At 51.9% G+C, this 19592-nt stretch overlaps 1 protein-coding gene across 1 annotated transcript in view; it reads right to left on the reverse strand.

Moving 5' to 3' along the window:
* UPF1 (UPF1 RNA helicase and ATPase) overlaps nt 1-18480 on the reverse strand; it is a 477022-nt gene extending 458542 nt beyond the window's left edge. Inside the window, exon 1 of the mRNA XM_063955016.1 lies at nt 18038-18480. Coding sequence (XP_063811086.1) covers nt 18038-18208 — 171 coding nt within the window. The 5' untranslated portion in view covers nt 18209-18480. The remainder of the gene's footprint in view (nt 1-18037) is intronic.
* Between the last annotated feature and the right edge of the window lie 1112 nt (nt 18481-19592).

Consider the following 19592-nt stretch of genomic DNA (forward strand, 5'->3'; position numbering starts at 1 on the left):
ATGCCTCTCCCTCTCTCCCTGACACTCGTGTGTCTCTCTCTCTCCCTGACTCATGTGCCTCTCCCTCTCTCTCCCTGACTCTCATGCCCCTTTCCCTCCCTGACACTCTCATGCCCCTCTCCCTCTGACACTCATGCCCCTCTCCCTCTCTCCCCCTGACACTCATGCCCCTCTCCCTCTCGCTCCCCGACACTCATGCCCCTCTCCCTCTTGCTCCATGACAATCTCTCATATGCCTCTCCCTGACGCACTCTCTTATGTGCCTCTCCCTCTCTCCCTGACACACTGTCTTGCTCCTCTCTCTCATGTGCCTCTCCCTCCCCCTAACACTCATGTGCCTCTCCCTCCCCCTAACACTCATGTGCCTCTCCCTCTCCCTTACACACTGTCTTGCTCCTCTCCCTGACACTCATGTGCCTCTCCCTGACACTCTCGCATTTGCCTCTCCCTCCCTCTTCCTGACACTCTGTCTTGCTCCACTCTCTCCCCGACTCTCCTCATGTGCCTCTCCCCGACTCTCCTCATGTGCCTCTCCCCGACTCTCCTCATGTGCCTCTCCCCGACTCTCCTCATGTGCCTCTCCCCGACTCTCCTCATGTGCCTCTCCCCGACTCTCCTCATGTGCCTCTCCCCGACTCTCCTCATGTGCCTCTCCCCGACTCTCCTCATGTGCCTCTCCCTCTCTCTCCCTGACACACTGTCTTGCTCCCCTCCCTGACACACTCATGTGCCTCTCCCTCTCACGCAGCTCTCCCTCCCTCTCCCTGACACTGTCTTGCTCCTCTCCCTGACACTCATGTGCCTCTCCCTCTCTCCATGACACACACTCTTATGTGCCTCTCCCTCTCATGCAGCTCTCCCTCCCTCTCCCTAACACATTGTCTTGCCCCTCTCTCCCTGACACACTCATGCGCCTCTCCATCTCTCTCCCTGACTCTCTCATGCTCCTCTCCATCTCTCTCCCTGACATACTCTCTCATGCTCCTCTCCATCTCTCTCCCTGACATACTCTCTCATGCACCTCTCTCCCTGACGCTGTCTCTCTCTCCCTGACACTGTCTCTCTCCCTCCCTGACACTCACTCGCTCCCCTCCCTATCTCCTGCTCGTCCCCCTCTCTCTGTAACAACCCCCAGTGATCACAAAATACGCGTTATAGCGCATTGACCTAGTTTTTAAAAATGAGCGGGTCCTGCAGGACGCGCTGATGCCTGTGTGCACAGTGTCAGCCAATAAGAATTCACTGACCTGCTCCACTTGTCTGCCCTGATACACTGACAGCAGCCAACCGCATCAGAGTGGTCTGACCCTACTGCCTCACAGTAACAACCCAAACAGCAGCAGCAGCTAGCGTACCTCCTGGGCAGCAGAATGTCTGTCTTCAGCCTTCACCCTCTCCCTGTGACAGAGACCGGCCAAGCTGTCACGCGCAGAGCCGTCTTCAAGAGTCCCGCAAGGAGCATCTGCCGAGCACCGGACATCGCCTCCTAGATACCAGCAGTCACCCCTCCTACACACCCAGCGCTTCAGCATCCTCTCTGTGGCTACAGCTACGCTGACCAGGATACCATCATTGGAGAGTGCCCACACACAGCCATGGCTACTTCCTCAGCCTTACTTCCCGCACTCGGCACCTGGTAAGATGTGTATAGTACTATAGGGGTGCCGTCATATACGCCCAAGGTCCCCGCTGCCAGCCACACACATGTAGAGGTCGTGTCTCCGGTGCCCCAGCAGCCATCTACCCTTACCCTACCCCCAGTACTTCCTGCCTCTAACCACCTCCTTGCCCCCCTGCACTGTCCCACCTATCCACTGCCCCCAGTATCTACCCATGCTGTCTCTCTAGCCCCAGCACTTCCTGCACCTAACCCACTCCTTGCCCCCAGTACAGCCCCAGCTATCCCCTACCCACAGTATCTACCCATGCCCCCTTTCTATCCCCAGTATCTATCCATGCCCCCTCCCTACCAGTACTTCTGCCCCTAACCCCCCCCTGCTCACCAGTACTGCCCCAGCTGTTATATACCCAAGCCGCATCCCTACCCCCAGTACTGCCTGCCCCTAACCCTCTCCTTGCCACCCTGTACCACCCAAGCTATCTACTCGTGCCCCCTCTATACCCCCAATACTACCAGCCCCTAACCCCCTCCATGCCCCCACTACTGCCCTAGCTGCTATCTAGCCATGCCTCTTTTCTACCCCCAGTACTTCCTACCCCTAAATCCCTCCTTGCCCCCCAGTACTGCCACAGCTGCTATCTACAATTAACCCCTAACTACTCCCAGCATTGCCTGCCACTAGCCACCCCAACACTGTTTCAACTACTGTCTGAACTTACCCTCTCCCTAACCCCCAGCGCTGCCTGCCTTTACAGCCCCCCTCTACTCCCAGCTCTGCCCCAACTTCTCCCTGCTTCTGCCCCAACTACTACTTGATTTTTTACCCCTCTATCCTAAATGCCACCTGGCCCCCGCACAGTCCCAACTGCAGCCTTCGCTCACCCCTCAAAGTGTGATGGGACCCAGAAACGGTGGAGTAGGAGCCCAATTGTTTTTGCTCAGCACGATCAGTATGTATGTATGTATGTATGTATGTATGTATGTATGTATGTATGTATGTATGTATGTGTATATATATATATATATATATATATATATATATATATATATATATATATATATATATATATATATATATATATCTCACAACCCAGCGCTCAATCCCAGTTCTGAAACCGTTATATAAATGCCTCAGACCTTATATTAACTAATATTGTATCAAATCAACCGTGCCCCCCCCCCCCCCCGTTTTCCACTCTGTTATGTTGTACAGTACAGTAGTGTGAGGAAGGACCAGCGTCTCTACAAGAGAGAATGGCGCTGATGAGAGCTGTGAGGGCTAAGCCCCGCCCCCTTAATGGAGCGCTTCAGCCCCGCTATATTTTATTATATTTATACCGGCGGGGGTTAGGATTTAGTGCCTAGGCACTCATACCCTTGTTTTCCAGTCACATATGAGGATTTTATGCAGCCCAGGGCCCCGAACGCTGCCCCCAAACCCCCCCCCCGCACCCCGCCCTACAGTGCCGCTGTATGTGGGAGCATGGCACGCAGCGCGATCGCTCTGCGGTACCTCAGAAGCAGTCACTGAAGTCTTCTTTTCTTCTTATACTCACCTGTCTTCTGACTTCTGGCTCTGCAAGGGGGCTGACGGCGGGCTCTGGGAATGAACCCCTAGGCGTCCCACGAAGCAGGGAGACTGTTGCCAGCAGTCTCTCTGAAAATAAAAAACCCAACAATAAGTCTTTTTCCGAGAAACTCAGTAGAGCTCCTCAGAGTGCATCCAGTCTGCCTGGGCACAATTCCAACTTGGAGTCTGGAGGAGGGGCATAGAGGGAAGAGCCAGGTCACACCATTTGAAAGTGTTAAAGTGCCCATGTCTCCTGCGGATCCCGTCTATACCCCATGCTTCTTGAAGTGACCCCAGCATCCTCTAGGACGTATGAGAAATTTAGGGGCGTGTCTTCATGGGGAAGAGGCCACACAATAGTACCAATTCACATTACACCACATAGTGTTAGTTATTCGCATTACATCATACAGTAGTGCCCCTTGACACACTGCGCCAGGTAGAGCCCCTTGACACACTGCGCCAGGTAGAGCCCCTTAGACAGTGCATGTAGACAGTCTTCCCTGTTGCCATCCCTGACCCTGCATTGGACACTACAGGTCTCTCCATCACCAGCGTCTTCCCATTCTCATGTCCAGGGCAGAAGTCATCGGCCCGCACGCCCCGCAGCACATACACTGCACTCGCCGGCCGCTCGCTCCCCGCAGCACACACACACACACTGCACTCGCCGGCCGCTCACTCTCCACAGCACACAAACACACTGCACTCGCCGGCCGCTCACTCTCCACAGCACACACACACACTGCACTCGCCGGCCGCTCACTCTCCACAGCACACAAACACACTGCACTCGCCGGCCGCTCACTCTCCACAGCACACACACACTGCCCTCGCCGGCAGCAGCACATACACTGCCCTCGCCGGCAGTTCCCTCCTCGCAGCACACACTCTGCCCTCGCCGGCCGCAGCACACACTCTGCCCTCGCCGGCCATTCACTCACCGCAGCACATACTCTGCACTCACTGGCCGCTCACTCACTGGCAGCAGCACATACACTGCACTCACTGGCCGTTCACTCACCAGCACATACACTGCACTCACCGGCAGTAGCATATACACTGCACTCACTGACCGCAGCACATTCACTGCACTTACTGGCCGCTCACTCACCGCAGCACACACACTGCACTCACTGGCCGCTCACTCACCGCAGCGCACACACTGCACTCACTGGCCGCTCACTCACCGCAGCGCACACACTGCACTCACTGGCCGCTCACTCACCGCAGCGCACACACTGCACTCACTGGCCGCTCACTCACCGCAGCGCACACACTGCACTCACTGGCCGCTCACTCACCGCAGCGCACACACTGCACTCACTGGCCGCTCACTCACCGCAGCGCACACACTGCACTCACTGGCCGCTCACTCACCGCAGCGCACACACTGCACTCACTGGCCGCTCACTCACCGCAGCGCACACACTGCACTCACTGGCCGCTCACTCACCGCAGCGCACACACTGCACTCACTGGCCGCTCACTCACTGCAGCACACACACTGCACTCACCGCAGCGCACACACTGCACTCACTGGCCGCAGCACACACACTGCACTCACTGGCCGCTCACTCACCAGCACATACACTGCACTCACCGGCAGCAGCACATACACTGCACTCACCGGCAGCAGCACATACACTGCATTTAGCACACTGCACTCACTGGCCACTCACTCACCGCAGCACATACACTGCACTCACTGGCCGCTCACTCACCGGCAGCAGCAGCATACACTGCACTCACCGGCAGCAGCACATACACTGCACTCACTGGCCGCACACTCACCAGCACATGCACTGCACTCACCGGCAGTAGCATATACACTGCACTCACCGGCAGTAGCACATTCACTGCACTCACTGGCCGCTCACTCACCGCAGCACACACACTGCACTCACTGGCCGCTCACTCACTGCAGCACACACACTGCACTCACTGGCCGCTCACTCACCGGCCGCTCACTCACCGCAGCACACACACTTCACTCACTGGCCGCAGCACACACACTGCACTCACTGGCCGCTCACTCACCAGCACATACACTGCACTCACCGGCAGCAGCACATACACTGCACTCACCGGCAGCAGCACATACACTGCACTCACCGGCAGCAGCACATACACTGCACTCACCGGCAGCAGCACATACCGCAGCACATACACTGCACTCACTGGCCGCTCACTCACCGGCAAATACACTGCACTCACCGGCAGCAGCACATACACTGCACTCACTGGCCGCTCACTCACCGGCCGCAGCACATACACTGCACTCACCGGCAGCAGCACATACACTGCACTCACTGGCCGCTCACTCACCGGCAGCAGCACATACACTGCACTCACCGGCAGCAGCACATACACTGCACTCACCGGCAGCAGCACATACACTGCACTCACCGGCAGCAGCACATACACTGCACTCACCGGCAGCAGCACATACACTGCACTCACCGGCAGCAGCACATACACTGCACTCACCGGCAGCAGCACATACACTGCACTCACTGGCCGCTCACTCACCGCAGCACATACACTGCACTCACTGGCTGCTCACTCACCGCAGCATAGTCACTAACTCATCACCTCCCCGGCGGCACATACACAGTAGCACCGGCCGCTCACACACAACCCCAATTCTGCAGTACAGTAACCCACTAACCTCCTCCACCCCGGCGGCACATACACTGCACTCACCGGCAGCAGCACATACACTGCACTCACCGGCAGCAGCACATACACTGCACTCACTGGCCGCTCACTCACCGCAGCACATACACTGCACTCACTGACCGCAGCACATTCACTGCACACACTGCACTCACTGACCGCAGCACACTCACTGCACTCACTGGCCGCTCACACACCGCAGCACACACACTGCACTCACTGGCCGCTCACTCACCGCAGCACACACACTGCACTCACTGGCCGCTCACTCACCGCAGCACACACACTGCACTCACTGGCCGCTCACTCACCGCAGCACACACTGCACTCACTGCACTCACTGGCCGCTCACTCACCGGCAAATACACTGCACTCACCGGCAGCAGCACATACACTGCACTCACTGGCCGCTCACTCACCGCAGCACATACACTGCACTCACTGGCCGCTCACTCACCGGCAGCAGCACATACACTGCACTCACTGGCCGCTCACTCACCGCAGCACATACACTGCACTCACTGACCGCAGCACATTCACTGCACACACTGCACTCACTGACCGCAGCACACTCACTGCACTCACTGGCCGCTCACACACCGCAGCACACACACTGCACTCACTGGCCGCTCACTCACCGCAGCACACACACTGCACTCACTGGCCGCTCACTCACCGCAGCACACACACTGCACTCACTGGCCGCTCACTCACCGCAGCACACACTGCACTCACTGCACTCACTGGCCGCTCACTCACCGGCAAATACACTGCACTCACCGGCAGCAGCACATACACTGCACTCACTGGCCGCTCACTCACCGCAGCACATACACTGCACTCACTGGCCGCTCACTCACCGGCAGCAGCACATACACTGCACTCACTGGCCACTCACTCACCGCAGCACATACACTGCACTCACTGACCGCTCACTCACCGCAGCACACACACTGCACTCACTGACCGCTCACTCACCGGCAGCAGCACATACACTGCACTCACTGGCCGCTCACTCACCGCAGCACATACACTGCACTCACTGGCCGCTCACTCACCGGCAGCAGCACATACACTGCACTCACTGGCCGCTCACTCACCGGCAGCAGCACATACACTGCACTCACTGGCCGCTCACTCACCGCAGCACATACACTGCACTCACTGGCCGCTCACTCACCGCAGCACATACACTGCACTCACTGGCCGCTCACTCACCGCAGCACATACACTGCACTCACTGGCTGCTCACTCACCGCAGCACACACACTGCACTCACTGGCCGCTCACTCACTGCAGCACACACACTGCACTCACTGGCCGCTCACTCACCGCAGCACACACACTGCACTCACTGGCCGCAGCACACACACTGCACTCACCGGCAGCAGCACATACACTGCACTCACTGGCCGCTCACTCACCGCAGCACATACACTGGCCGCTCACTCACCGGCAGCAGCACATACACTGCACTCACCGGCAGCAGCACATACACTGCACTCACCGGCAGCAGCACATACACTGCACTCACGGGCTGCTCACTCACCGCAGCACATACACTGCACTCACTCACCGCAGCACATACACTGCACTCACTGGCTGCTCACTCACCGCAGCATAGTCACTAACTCATCACCTCCCCGGCGGCACATACACAGTAGCACCGGCCGCTCACACACAACCCCACTTCTGCAGTACAGTAACCCACTAACCTCCTCCCCCCGACGGCACATACACTGCACTCACCGGCCGCTCACCCTCCCATCCAGCACTTAGCCACCTGCTCACCTCCTTCCCCCAGAGTAGTCACTGGCCAATCGCCCCCGCCAGCAGCACAGTCGCCCGCGGCGTTCACCTCCTCCCCCGTCGACGCAGTCACATACACAGAAATCACCTGCTCGCCCGCAGTACACAGCCGCCCAACCAACCACCCGCCTCCTCCCCCGGCGGCGCAGCCGCATACACAGAAGTCACCAGCCGCCCGCTCACCTCCTCCCCCGAAGTCACAGACATCAATCACCATTCACTTGACAGGTTGTGATTGGCTGCAGTGGAGCACATCCCCAGGGACTCACCCATTTTTTAAAAGCGAGTCACCTGTCCTCAAAATACGCGCTATACCGCCTTTTGCAATCACTGGTGTCAGTGTCTGACAGATCAGTATACTCCCCATCCTCATCAGAAGTATGTCTGCTTCTCTCCCCTAAGTCCCACGATGCAGGGAGACTGTTGCCAGCAGTGCTCCCTGAAAATAATAAACCTAACAAAGTCTTTTCAGAGAAACTCAGTAGAGCTCCCCTGTGTGTGACCAGTCTCACTGGGCACAGAATCTAAACTGGAGTCTGGAGGAGGGGCATAGAGGGAGGAGCCAGTTCACACCCAAAGTCTTAAAGTGCCCATGTCTCCTGAAGCATCCCCAGCATCCTCTAGGACGTATGAGAAACACATAACAAAAGGAAAGCCAAGCTAACCAACGTGAAACGATTCAGCAACGGCGGAACCAATAATACTTAACCAAGTAACAATGTAGGAAATCAAAGCACTGGGCGGGCGCCCAGCATCCTCTACGGACTACGAGAAAAGGATTTACCAGTAGGTATATAAAATCCTATTTTCTCTTACGTCCTAGAGGATGCTGGGGTCCAATTTAGTACCATGGGGATGTACCAAAGCTCCCAATATGGGAGGGAGAGTGCTGAGGTTCCTGCAGAACAAATTGACCAAACTTTAGGTCATCAGAGGCCAAAGTATCAAACTTGTAGAACTTAGTAAACGTGTTCAACCCCGACCAAGTAGCTGCTCGGCAAAGCGGAAAAGCAGACACATCCCGGGCAGCCGCCCAGGAAGAACCCACTTTACGGGCAGAGTGGGCCTGTACAGATTTTGGAAGCCGCAATCCTGCAGTAGAATAAAGCATGCTGCATGATCCAGCGAGAAATCGTCTGCTTAGAAGCAGGACACCCAATCTAAACTGGAGTCTGGAGGAGGGGCATAGAGGGAGGAGCCAGTTCACACCCATTCAAAGTCTTAAAGTGCCCATGTCTCCTGAGGATCCCGTCTATACCCCATGTTCCTTTTGGAGTCCCCAGCATCCTCTAGGACGAAGGAGAAAGAAGATTTAGAGTGCGCTAATATATGAGATGCTTGAATGATAGTCAATTCATCCACGTAATTGTAGGTTCTCTTGAGGTCTGTTGCTCTCAGAGCCTTCCCAGTTGGGGCCTACAGAAAACCCACTCACCCGACAGAAAGAACAAATTAATAACAGAACTTTGTTTAAAAGTTTTTATTACATAGTTTCGTGCAATATAGTCACTTTTAAAATTACGACCAATTGGACATACACCAGATTGCTAAGATGTTGAAGCGAGAATGACCTCCTCACCTAAAAGGTGTGAGCTCAAAAGGAGGACACTCAGAACAAGAGGATGATGTACAATGATCGATGAACCCTACGCGTTTTGTCCTCAACTGACTTCTTCAGGGGATAGAAATACTGTCTAAAAAAATTGGACCTATTGATGTCCACAGAGGGAACTATCGGAAAATCTTTGAAACCGTAGAATACCCATTGCATCTGTGGTCACAAGGATCCAATCCTGAATCCCAAACCTGCGTCCCTCCAGAAGGTGAGAACTGTGCAGCCACCACAGAAGGGAGATTCTGGTCCTGGGAGATAGAATTATTTTCCGGTGCATGTCCAGGTGAGACCCGGACCACTGGTCCAACAGGTCCCACTGAAACACCCTGGCATGGAACCTGCCATACGTAATGGCCTCGTAGGCCGCCACCATCTTCCCCAGCAACCGAGTGCATTGAAGAACTGACACCTTTGCTGGTTTCAGAATCTGTTTTAGCATGTTCTGTATTTCCAGAGCTTTTTCCACTGGAAGAAAAACTCTGCAATTCTGTATCCAGAATCATACCCAGGAACGACAGCCGTGTCGTCGGATCACACTGTGATTTTGGCAAATTTAGGAGCCAACCATGTTGTTGCAGAATCGCCAGTGAAAGGGCAACATTTTTCAGCAATTGCTCCTTGGATCTCGCCTTTATGAGGAGATCGTCCAAGTATGGGATAATTGTGATTCCTTGCTTGCGCAGGAGAACCATCATTTCCGCCATAACCTTGGTGAAAATCCTCGGAGCCGTGGACAGACCAAACGGCAACGTCTGAAATTGGTAATGACAATCCTGAACGGCGAATCTCAGGTAAGCCTGATGTGGAGGATATATGGGGACATGTAAGTAGGCATCCTTTATGTCGACAGACACCATAAAATCCCCCTCTTCCAGACTGGAAATCTCTGCTCGGAGAGCCTCCATCTTGAATTTGAATTTTTTTTAGATAGAAATTGAGGGATTTTAGGTTCAGAATCGGCCTGACTGAGCCATCCGGCATCGGGACCACGAACAGGCTCGAATAAAAGCCTTCCCCCTGTTGTGACGGGGGTATCGTGACAATTACTTGATTTTGACACCGTTTTAGTATTGCAGTGCATACTACCTCCCTTTCTGGAAGAGAAGCTGGCAAGGCCAATTTGAAAAATCGGTGAGGGGGCACGTCATGAAACTCCAATTTGTACCCTTGGGCTACTATTTCTAATATCCAAGGATCCAGGGCCGAGTGAACCCAGACCTGACTGAAGAGTTTGAGACGTGCCCCCACCGGTGCGGACTCCCGCAGAGGAGCCCCAGCGTCATGCGGTGGATTTGGTAGAAGCCGGAGAGGACTTCTGCTCTTGGGAACTTGCCACAGCCTGTGACCTTTTTCCCCATTCCTCTTCCTCTTGTAGCAAGGAAGGAAGACCCCCGTCCTTTTTTATATTTATTGGGCCAAAAGGACTGCATCTGATAGTGGGGCGTTTTCCTTTGTTGTGTAGGAACATAAGGTAAAAATGATGACTTACCCGCGGTAGCCGTAGATACCAGGTCAGCGAGGCAGTCACCAAACAAGACACTACCGTTAAACGGTAGAGACTCCATTGATGAATCCACAATGCCCTCCTAGCCGACACTGCCATGGCATTAGCCCTTGATCCCAAAAGGCCAATATCCCTCGCAGCTTCTTTTAGATAGCCTGCAGCGTCCCTGATATGACCTAGAGTCAACAGCACGCTATCCCTGTCCAGGGTATCTATATCAGATGACAAGTTATCTGCCCACCCATGCCGATGCTACGGCAGGTCTGAGCAGCGTACCTGTAGTGACAAATGGATTTTAGTGTACTTTCCTGCTTACGATCCACAGGATCCTTTAGGGCTGCCGTTTCAGGAGACGGAAGCGCTACCTTTTTGGACAGACTCGATAGAGCTTTGTCCACCGTGGGGTTTGACTCCCACTGTTCCTTGTCCCCAGAGGGGAACGGATATGCCACCGGAATTCTCTTGGGAACCTGTATCTTCTTGTCAGGAGTTTCCCAAGCTTTTTCAAATAGAGGGTTCAGTTCATGAGAAGGAGGAAACGTTACCTCAGGTTTCTTGCCTTTAAACATACAGACCCTTGTATCAGGAACAGCAGGGTCCTCCATGATATGTAATACGTCTTTTATCGCCACAATCATGTACTGAATGCTCTTAGTCAGTTTAGGATTCAATCTGGCATCACTATAGTCGACACTGGAATAAGAGTCCGTGTCGTTATGTGTATCTGCTATCTGGGTAAATGCACGTTTCTGTGACCCCGAGGGGGTCTGAGTTTGCGACAATGCATCCTCCATGGATTTTCTCCATGTCTGGTTCCTAGACTCAGATTTATCTAATCTCTTATTCAACCGAGCCACATTTGCATGCAAAACATTTAAAACATTTACCCAATCTAGTGTTCACTCTAGGCTGTTTTAGCAGGGCGCCGCGCCCTGCCCGTTTTTTAACAGGCAAAACCCGCCCTGCCCCTTTTGCGGCGCCCTGCTAGAACAGCCGCCCGCTCCCTGCCCTCCCGGCGTGTACAGATGCCGTGCGCATGCGCGCGGCATCCATTTACGCATTGGGAGAGGGCTGGGGGAAGCCCAGCACCGACGGAGGTGCTGGGCACGCCCCCAACAGTGACGTCGCCGGCCACAGACGCTCTCTATAGTAGCGTCTGTGGGCCGCACCGCCCCCTGAAATGACGGAGGCGTGGCCACGCCCCCTAATTTGCGTGGCCGCGCCCCCATTTCGGACGCGCGCCCCTGAGTACGGCGCCCTGCCCCATTTCACTCCTAGAGTGAACACTACCAATCAGCCGTCGGCGGTGCCGACACGGTCACAGTCTTTTCTGTCCCCACTCCAGGCTCCTCCTGGGAAGAACATTCAGCCTCAGACATGTCGACACACGCATACCGACACCCACAACCACACTGGGGCTATAGGGGACAGACCCACAGCAAAGCCGGTTAGAGAAACACAGAGGGAGTTTTGCCAGCTCACACCCCAGCGCCTATCCCGGTACGAACAACGATTAAAATAATGCCTCAGACCTGTTAGCGCTTTTATAATAACAGCACCAAATTAACTGTGCCCCCCCCCCCCCTCCCCCCCGTTTTGCACCGTTACTTGTACAGCAGTATAGGTGGTCAGGACCAGCGTCTCTGCAGCTCTGTGAAGAGAAAATGGCGCTGGTTAGAGCTGTGAGGGCTAAGCCACGCCCCCTTTATGGCGCGCTTCAGTCCTGCTTTTGTTCCAATTTTTTTATACTGCCGGGGGTCTGGTTTTAGTGCCTAGGCACTGTAAGCCTCTTTTGCCAGTGATTTATTGAGGATTTATGCTGCCCAGGGCGCCCCCCCCTGCGCCCTGCACCCTGTAGTGTCGCTGTGTGTGTGGGAGCGCGCCCGCTGCGTGGTACCTCGAAGACACTGAAGTCTTCTGATCTTTTACTCACCAGTCTTCCAACTTCTGGCTCTGCAAGGGAGGCGACGGTGTGGCTCCGGGAACGAGCATCTAGGCGTACCTAGCGATCAGACCCTCTGGAGCTAATAGTGTCCAGTAGCCTAAGAAGCAGAGCCTTGAAACTCACAGAAGTAGGTCTGCTTCTCTCCCCTCAGTCCCACGATGCAGGGAGCCTGTTGCCAGCAGGTCTCCCTGAAAATAATAAACCTAACATAAGTCTTTTTCTGAGAAACTCTGGAGAGCTCCCCAGTGTGCATCCAGTCTCACTGGGCACAGAATCTAACTGGAGTCTGGAGGAGGGGCATAGAGGGAGGAGCCAGTACACACCCCATTTAAAGTCTTAAAGTACCCATGTCTCCTGCGGATCCCCTCTATACCCCCCCCCCCCCCCATGGTTCTTGAAGCATCCCCAGCATCCTCTAGGACGTATGAGAAATGTTTATTTTATTTTTAGTTGATTTGATATGGAATGACGTTTTCGCAATTTCTCTGATGTTTCTCCGATATATAATTTTCCGACGTATCCAAATTAGGTCACCAAAAAAAAAAGTAATCCTTTTCACCCGAAAACACACAAGTTCAGTGAAACCTGTGTGTTTTTGATAGAAACAGCCCCATTTTCAGGTGAAAGCGGGACTGATTTCAGGGATTTCACTTGCCTGAGGCACTAAACTACATACGTTTGGGTTATGATTATAATGGTCATTTAGAGGTTTTATTAATAGGATATATCAGCACAGTTAAGTGGTTTTCCATCATGTGCTACGACAAATGGTAGTTAAAATATTTAAAACATGGATGCATCTTGCCTTGCATCAGTGGTTTAGTATAGTGGAAAATGGTTTTTTTTTGACACACATTAATAGCCTGCTAAAACCAATTGCATGGTTTAAATGACACAGGATTGTGTTGTTCGATATATACATCCCTTTACAGCAGCAGTATACCCATTTTCTAATGCATCATTTCCTCATAGCTGTTCCTTAAGACACCTAACAGCATTTAAAGATATCCATGTTTGAGCAAATTAGTAACACATTTTGATCAAACCGATGGTGCTCAAGCATGGATTTCCTTAAAACCTGGACTAAGGGCATAATTCAGCTGCCACTAATCTGCAACGGAGACGGCCTGAAAGTGGTCTCCGCTATCATCAGAGACCCTCCCCAAAAACACCTGCATTTTTTTCTGACACCCAGAAAAAGGCAGTTTTTCACCCAGAAACGTTGGCTTCCTGGCAACAGCGTCTGCACTGAGATTACGATCTGTACACATTTTCTGCCGCTATTGCCACTCACGTGTGCTCAATGCGAACGCTACGCAGTCATTCGATAATTGATACGTTTCTGAATTCTCACAATAGTGATCTATGCTGAATTAGGCCCTAAGTGCATAATTTTTTTATATTAACAAACCATTTTGTATAATGGTCAAGCTAACATTTCAGAATTGCAGTACATAAAGGTTCTCTTATCAACTTTCTGTTACGTTAGAATGAGAAGCAGCAACTTTTTATAGATAGGGTAGTAAAGAGATGTAAGACTGGTTTTTAAAGCACCTATATATCTACACTTGCTGCCTTTTTCCCAAATGTTTCCATCCATTATAGCAATACCAGCATCACTGTTTGCACCTACCGTAAATAGTATTTTATTTTACCTTTTATTTAAGGGATTTACTAACAGCAGCAATTCAAAAAAGGTACACACAATACTTAAAGAACTACATAGGGGGAAATCAATTGTTAGCGCCGGCAGCTGTCACTCCTGCACACCTGATGGAGCTGTATAATTGTTGCTCCTGTTGGACACGAACAGCTGCCGAAGCCATCATTTCAGCTCATATCCCCCGGGAGTTGCAAGCTAAAATGTGCAAAAAGTGACCTGTTTGGGGGCAGTTTTCACAATCGCGCCCATATAGTTTAGTCAGGTTAAGCTGCTTTACTCTGCTAAACCCAACACTAACGGCCGTGATAACGAGCATCAATTGAATATCGCCTCTGCAGTGATAATTTAATTCCCCCCTATGGGGTATATTCAATTCCTGTAGGATCCTTTCCAACTGAAAGGATCCGACAGGTCAGTATTCAATGCCTCGGCCAAACACGACAGGTTTTTGCTGTTCCGACAATGGCAACCCGACTCTTAAAAGTCAGATTGACATTTTCGGAAATGGGACTAAAATCTGTCTTTTGGCTGCGCTTCCGACAAGAAACGTGGATCCCGGCAATCCACGTGTTTTCCAACAAGTTGGGAATTCGCTACTGGTTGGAAAAAGAGCCGGCATTGAATAGGTCAGAAACCCTCTTTCAACCTAAAACAGTCGGAAACTGCCATCTTTCAGACAAGACGGCAGTTTCCGACAGGAATTGAATATATCCTATATCTAATAAAAATCACAGCAACAATGTATTAATACCAAAATTGTGAATGATAGTTTATGACACCAGCCAAATAAAATTGGTATCCAGTTTTTGGGTCGATAGCACCTAAAAGACACTCATTAGGTCGACCACTGTCCATTAGATAGGAAAAAACAGACTCCCAACTGACTTTTCAAACATTTGAATCTCCCCCACAGAATGTTTCAAGGGAAAAACACAATATAAGCACAACTAAAGTTTAATGCATGTTTAAACTTTTTAAACCAGTATCATTATGCTGATGTTTATGTTGTGTGACCATAGATCACTGATGTTTATGGAGCATACAACACAAATTTTGTAACCACAAATACAATGAATCATGACTCTACACTAGAATCGCTTAATCTCCGATACTAGTATATTTTATAAATATTTCACTCTTATGGTGCATACACAGTGAGATCCTTGCTATGCCCGATTTTGACTATGCGATTTCCCTTGAACTCCCCCTGAGCTCAGATAGCACAGATTTTGACTATCTGTACTTGAGATTTTGTCTATGTGCCAATTTTGACTATACCTTGTACTAGATAGTACACTAGATAGTCAAGATTGACTTGCCTGCACAGTCTATCTAGCCTTGCGATACCGACCCCACGGGAGTGCGCATCGGGATCGAATCGGTATCGCAAGCTGCTTAACACCATGAGATCTGCACTAACTTTCCTTAAGATTTTGACTGTATAGTCAAAATCTTACAGATTTATATCACTGTGTGTACACACTAAACACAAACACAGAATTTTACAGCACATAAGAACTATTTGGCCCATTTAGTCTGCCCATGTACAGGCATGCACTTACATACTAGCGTTAGGGTGTGTACACATGGTGAGATATTTTCTTTCGATTTTGACTATATAGTCAAAATCGCAAGAAAAGTTAGTGCAGATCGCAAGGTGAAATTCACCTTGCAATCCCGATTCGATCCCGATGCGCGGTCCCGCCAGGTCGGCATCGCAAGAAAAGATAGACTGTGCAGGCAAGTCAGTCCTTGCTAGATCGGTGTACTATCTAGTTCATCTCACATGTCAATGACATCTCACATAAGCCAAAACCGTAAGCACACAGTCTATATCTCAAGAAAAGTTAGTCAAAATCTGTGCTGTCTGGGCTCCAGGGAGTTCAAAGGAAATCGCAAGTAAAAATCGGGCATAGTAAGGATCTCACCGTGTGTACACACCCTTATACCCCTTTCACATCGCACAAATAACCCGGTATCGACACGGCATATTGCCGTGTCGAACCGGGGTCAGTGTGCGATGTGAAAGGTCCTTTCACGATTTAGCGGGTCGCCTGACCCGGTAATTGAACCCGGTAAAAAAAGAAGGGTTTTACCCGGGTTGATTACCGGGTCAGGTGCGGTGTGAATGGGAGCCGTGTCGATGCGACACGGTTCCCATTCACAGCATAGGGAGAGGCGGCGCAGGAGATGAGCTCATCTCCCGGCGCCACCGCCACCCCTGCTGCTGCTGCTCCCTCCGCTGCTATGGCAACCAACCCGGTATATTGCCGGGTCGGAAAGCCAGCAGCGGAGCGCAAATGCCGGATCCCACCCGGTAAGTACACGTTTCTCTTACCGGGTAGAATCCGGCATTTGCGGTCTGAATGTAGTATTACTTTCTGTTGGGAGCCAATTAACCTACCAGTATATTTTTGGATTGTGGGAGGAAACCGGAGTACCCAGATGAAATCCACGCAAGTACGGGGAGAATATACAAACTCCACAAAGTTAGGGCAATGGTGGGAATCGAACCCATGACCTCCATGCTGTGAGGCAATAATGCTAACCATTGCACCAACCGTACTGCCAGTGTTTCCCAGTGATGGCCAGATGCAATGTTTGATATATTGTGTGACACTATTCACACTGCATAATATATCGTAAGTTGGTGTGATATATATCGGTACATTCAACATTTAACTGCGTGCTGTTGTCCGCAGTCTGACCAACTGACGTGCAGAACATCAGATGGGATGATAGCCTTAAATGTGCAATCGAGGGTATACACTATGCGATTTGGACATTTTATTATCACAATCCAATCGGAACAATGTATCATCCAATAGGGGGGATTCAATTGTTTCTTTCCGCAGCCGACACTAGATGACACCCAACAAAGCAATTCAATTGTTGATCCTCCCGTGCTGGTGAACTGAAAGTGTGAAAAAAAAAAAGTGACCAGTTTGGGCAGCCAAATGGCACTTTTTGCGTTGCACCCAACACTTTCTTTGGGATTAGCTGTTTTACGCGTACAAGCCCAGCCTGTTTGGGAGCAATCAGTGCAATAGAAATAACAACTGAATAGGCCCAGTCACTTTAGACTGGAGTTTGGGGGTGATAAACAATTGTATCACCCACACCCCTGTAGGTCTCTACTGTGTAACCAAGCTTTACTAGGAGACTTGTAATGAATATGCCCCTAGCATGTGTGTCACTGGACAATATGAAAACTAATGGAAAGTATACAAGTCTGCAGCATCTACAGAGTGGTATAAGTCAGACAACTGCAGTTATGTGAAACTTCAGAAATGCTTTAGGACAAAAACCCGAAAATAACAGAGGTTATGTGCAAGTTCACTAAAAGCCATGAGAAATTAACGCCAAACCCTGCCACCTGTATGATGTGAACAGCTGGTCAGAAGTTTTCAATAAAATGCTACTCTCCTGTGACATACATCCAGACTGTGATACATGTGGCAGTGAGACAGCTGCCGGTTACCCCTACACGCTGGGGGCATGAGGGGGCAGCAGGCGGTAACACCGGGCCCCCATGTACAGTAAGTGAACTCCCCTCCTCCTCCTCACATGGGCGCGCAGGTGACACACGCCACTCTCCCTGCCGGACACATCCCGGAAGCACGGGGCCTACCTGTCCGTCAAGCTGACTCTGGGTCTGCCCCTGAGTCTGGGTCTGGCTGGGCAGAGTGAAGTCGGTGAACTCGAACTCTGAGCCCTGAGTGTCAGCCCCGAGCAGCTCGGCCTCCTCCGTGTCCAGGAAGGTGAGCGTCTGCGAGCTGGGCCCATACGCCTCCACACTCATGATGCACCGGCTGGTGGGCTGCTGCTGCGCTGGCACCGAGATCTTCCAAGCTGTGGGGCGAGAGGGGGAGACTCTCCGCTAAAACCGTCACCAACCGCGGGTAGAACGACCAACCGCTTCAGCTCTCGGGCACCCACCGTCGCAAGTGACGTCACGCGCTCCACGCAGGACCGAAGCACGCTTGCGCGGAAATGTGACGTAACCACGTAGGGTACCGTAATCCGCTGCGCTGAGTGTGTACGTATCAACGCAACGTTGCTACGGGCGACAGGACCAGTTGCGATCCGGCTCGCTGTAATGCTGCTTTGCTGGCCCCGAAATGCGGAAAGCGAAGCTCATATACTTTGGGGTTACAAAGACCGGGCTGACGGGACGGTACCTACACTGACAGTGTGACTGTTGGGGGCTATAGTGCATGGGTGACGTCAGTGACACGCCTAGCAGGCTAGGCTGCCCCGCCGCTGACTAAGAGAGCACGTCGCTCGCCACCTGATTACTAAAGGTAATAGTTGGTGGCGTGGATAGTAGAGGGACTATCCCGCTGGCCTAGCTCCTCCCCCTTGTGTCGTAACTCCTCCCCCTTACGGAAAAGGTCCCTTAGCCCACTTGATTCTAGCATCTACCCAGAGAGTACGGGGAGGCGGGATATTGTGTGTGTGTGTGTTTTTATTGTTATAACACTTTAATATTACTGCGTGTAGGGATGGCTCCTGTATAGCTGCCACTACCCTGTACATCGCTGCCGCGCTCCCTCTTTTACAAGGTGTCCTCTATGAAGTTTGATGGAATGTTTTTTTTAGTTCTTTCACTGTTACTGCCTGATCATTTTGACTGCACAACTAGTTTTACAACATTTTGGTTTAGACAAATTGTAGTTACTTGTGGTATCCTGATACTGCAATGAAAATATAGTTTCTCTTACATCCTAGAGGATGCCTGGGACTCCGTAAGGACCATGGGGTATAGACGGACTCCGTAGGAGATATGGGCACTATAAAGAACTTTAGAATGGGTGTGCACTGGCTCCTCCCTCTATGCCCCTCCTCCAGACCTTTGTGCCCAGAGGAGATAGGGTGCATTACAGGGGAGCTCTACTGAGTTTCTCTGAAAAAGACTTTTGTTAGGTTTTTTATTTTCATGGAGCACTGCTGGCAACAGGCTCCCTGCATCGTGGGACTGAGGAGAGAGAAGCAGACCTACTTAAGTGATAGGCTCTGCTTCTTAGGCTACTGGACACCATTAGCTCCAGAGGGAGTCGGAACGCAGGTCTCCCCTCGCTGTTCGTCCCAGAGCCGCGCCGCCGTCCTCCTCGCAGAGCCGGAAGATAGTAGCGGGCACTGATGGGTGCAGGGCGCAGGGGAAGCGCCCTGGGCAGCATTAAACA

The sequence above is a fragment of the Pseudophryne corroboree genome, chromosome 1 (genome assembly GCF_028390025.1).
Source record: "Pseudophryne corroboree isolate aPseCor3 chromosome 1, aPseCor3.hap2, whole genome shotgun sequence".
Classification (NCBI taxonomy): domain Eukaryota; kingdom Metazoa; phylum Chordata; class Amphibia; order Anura; family Myobatrachidae; genus Pseudophryne; species Pseudophryne corroboree.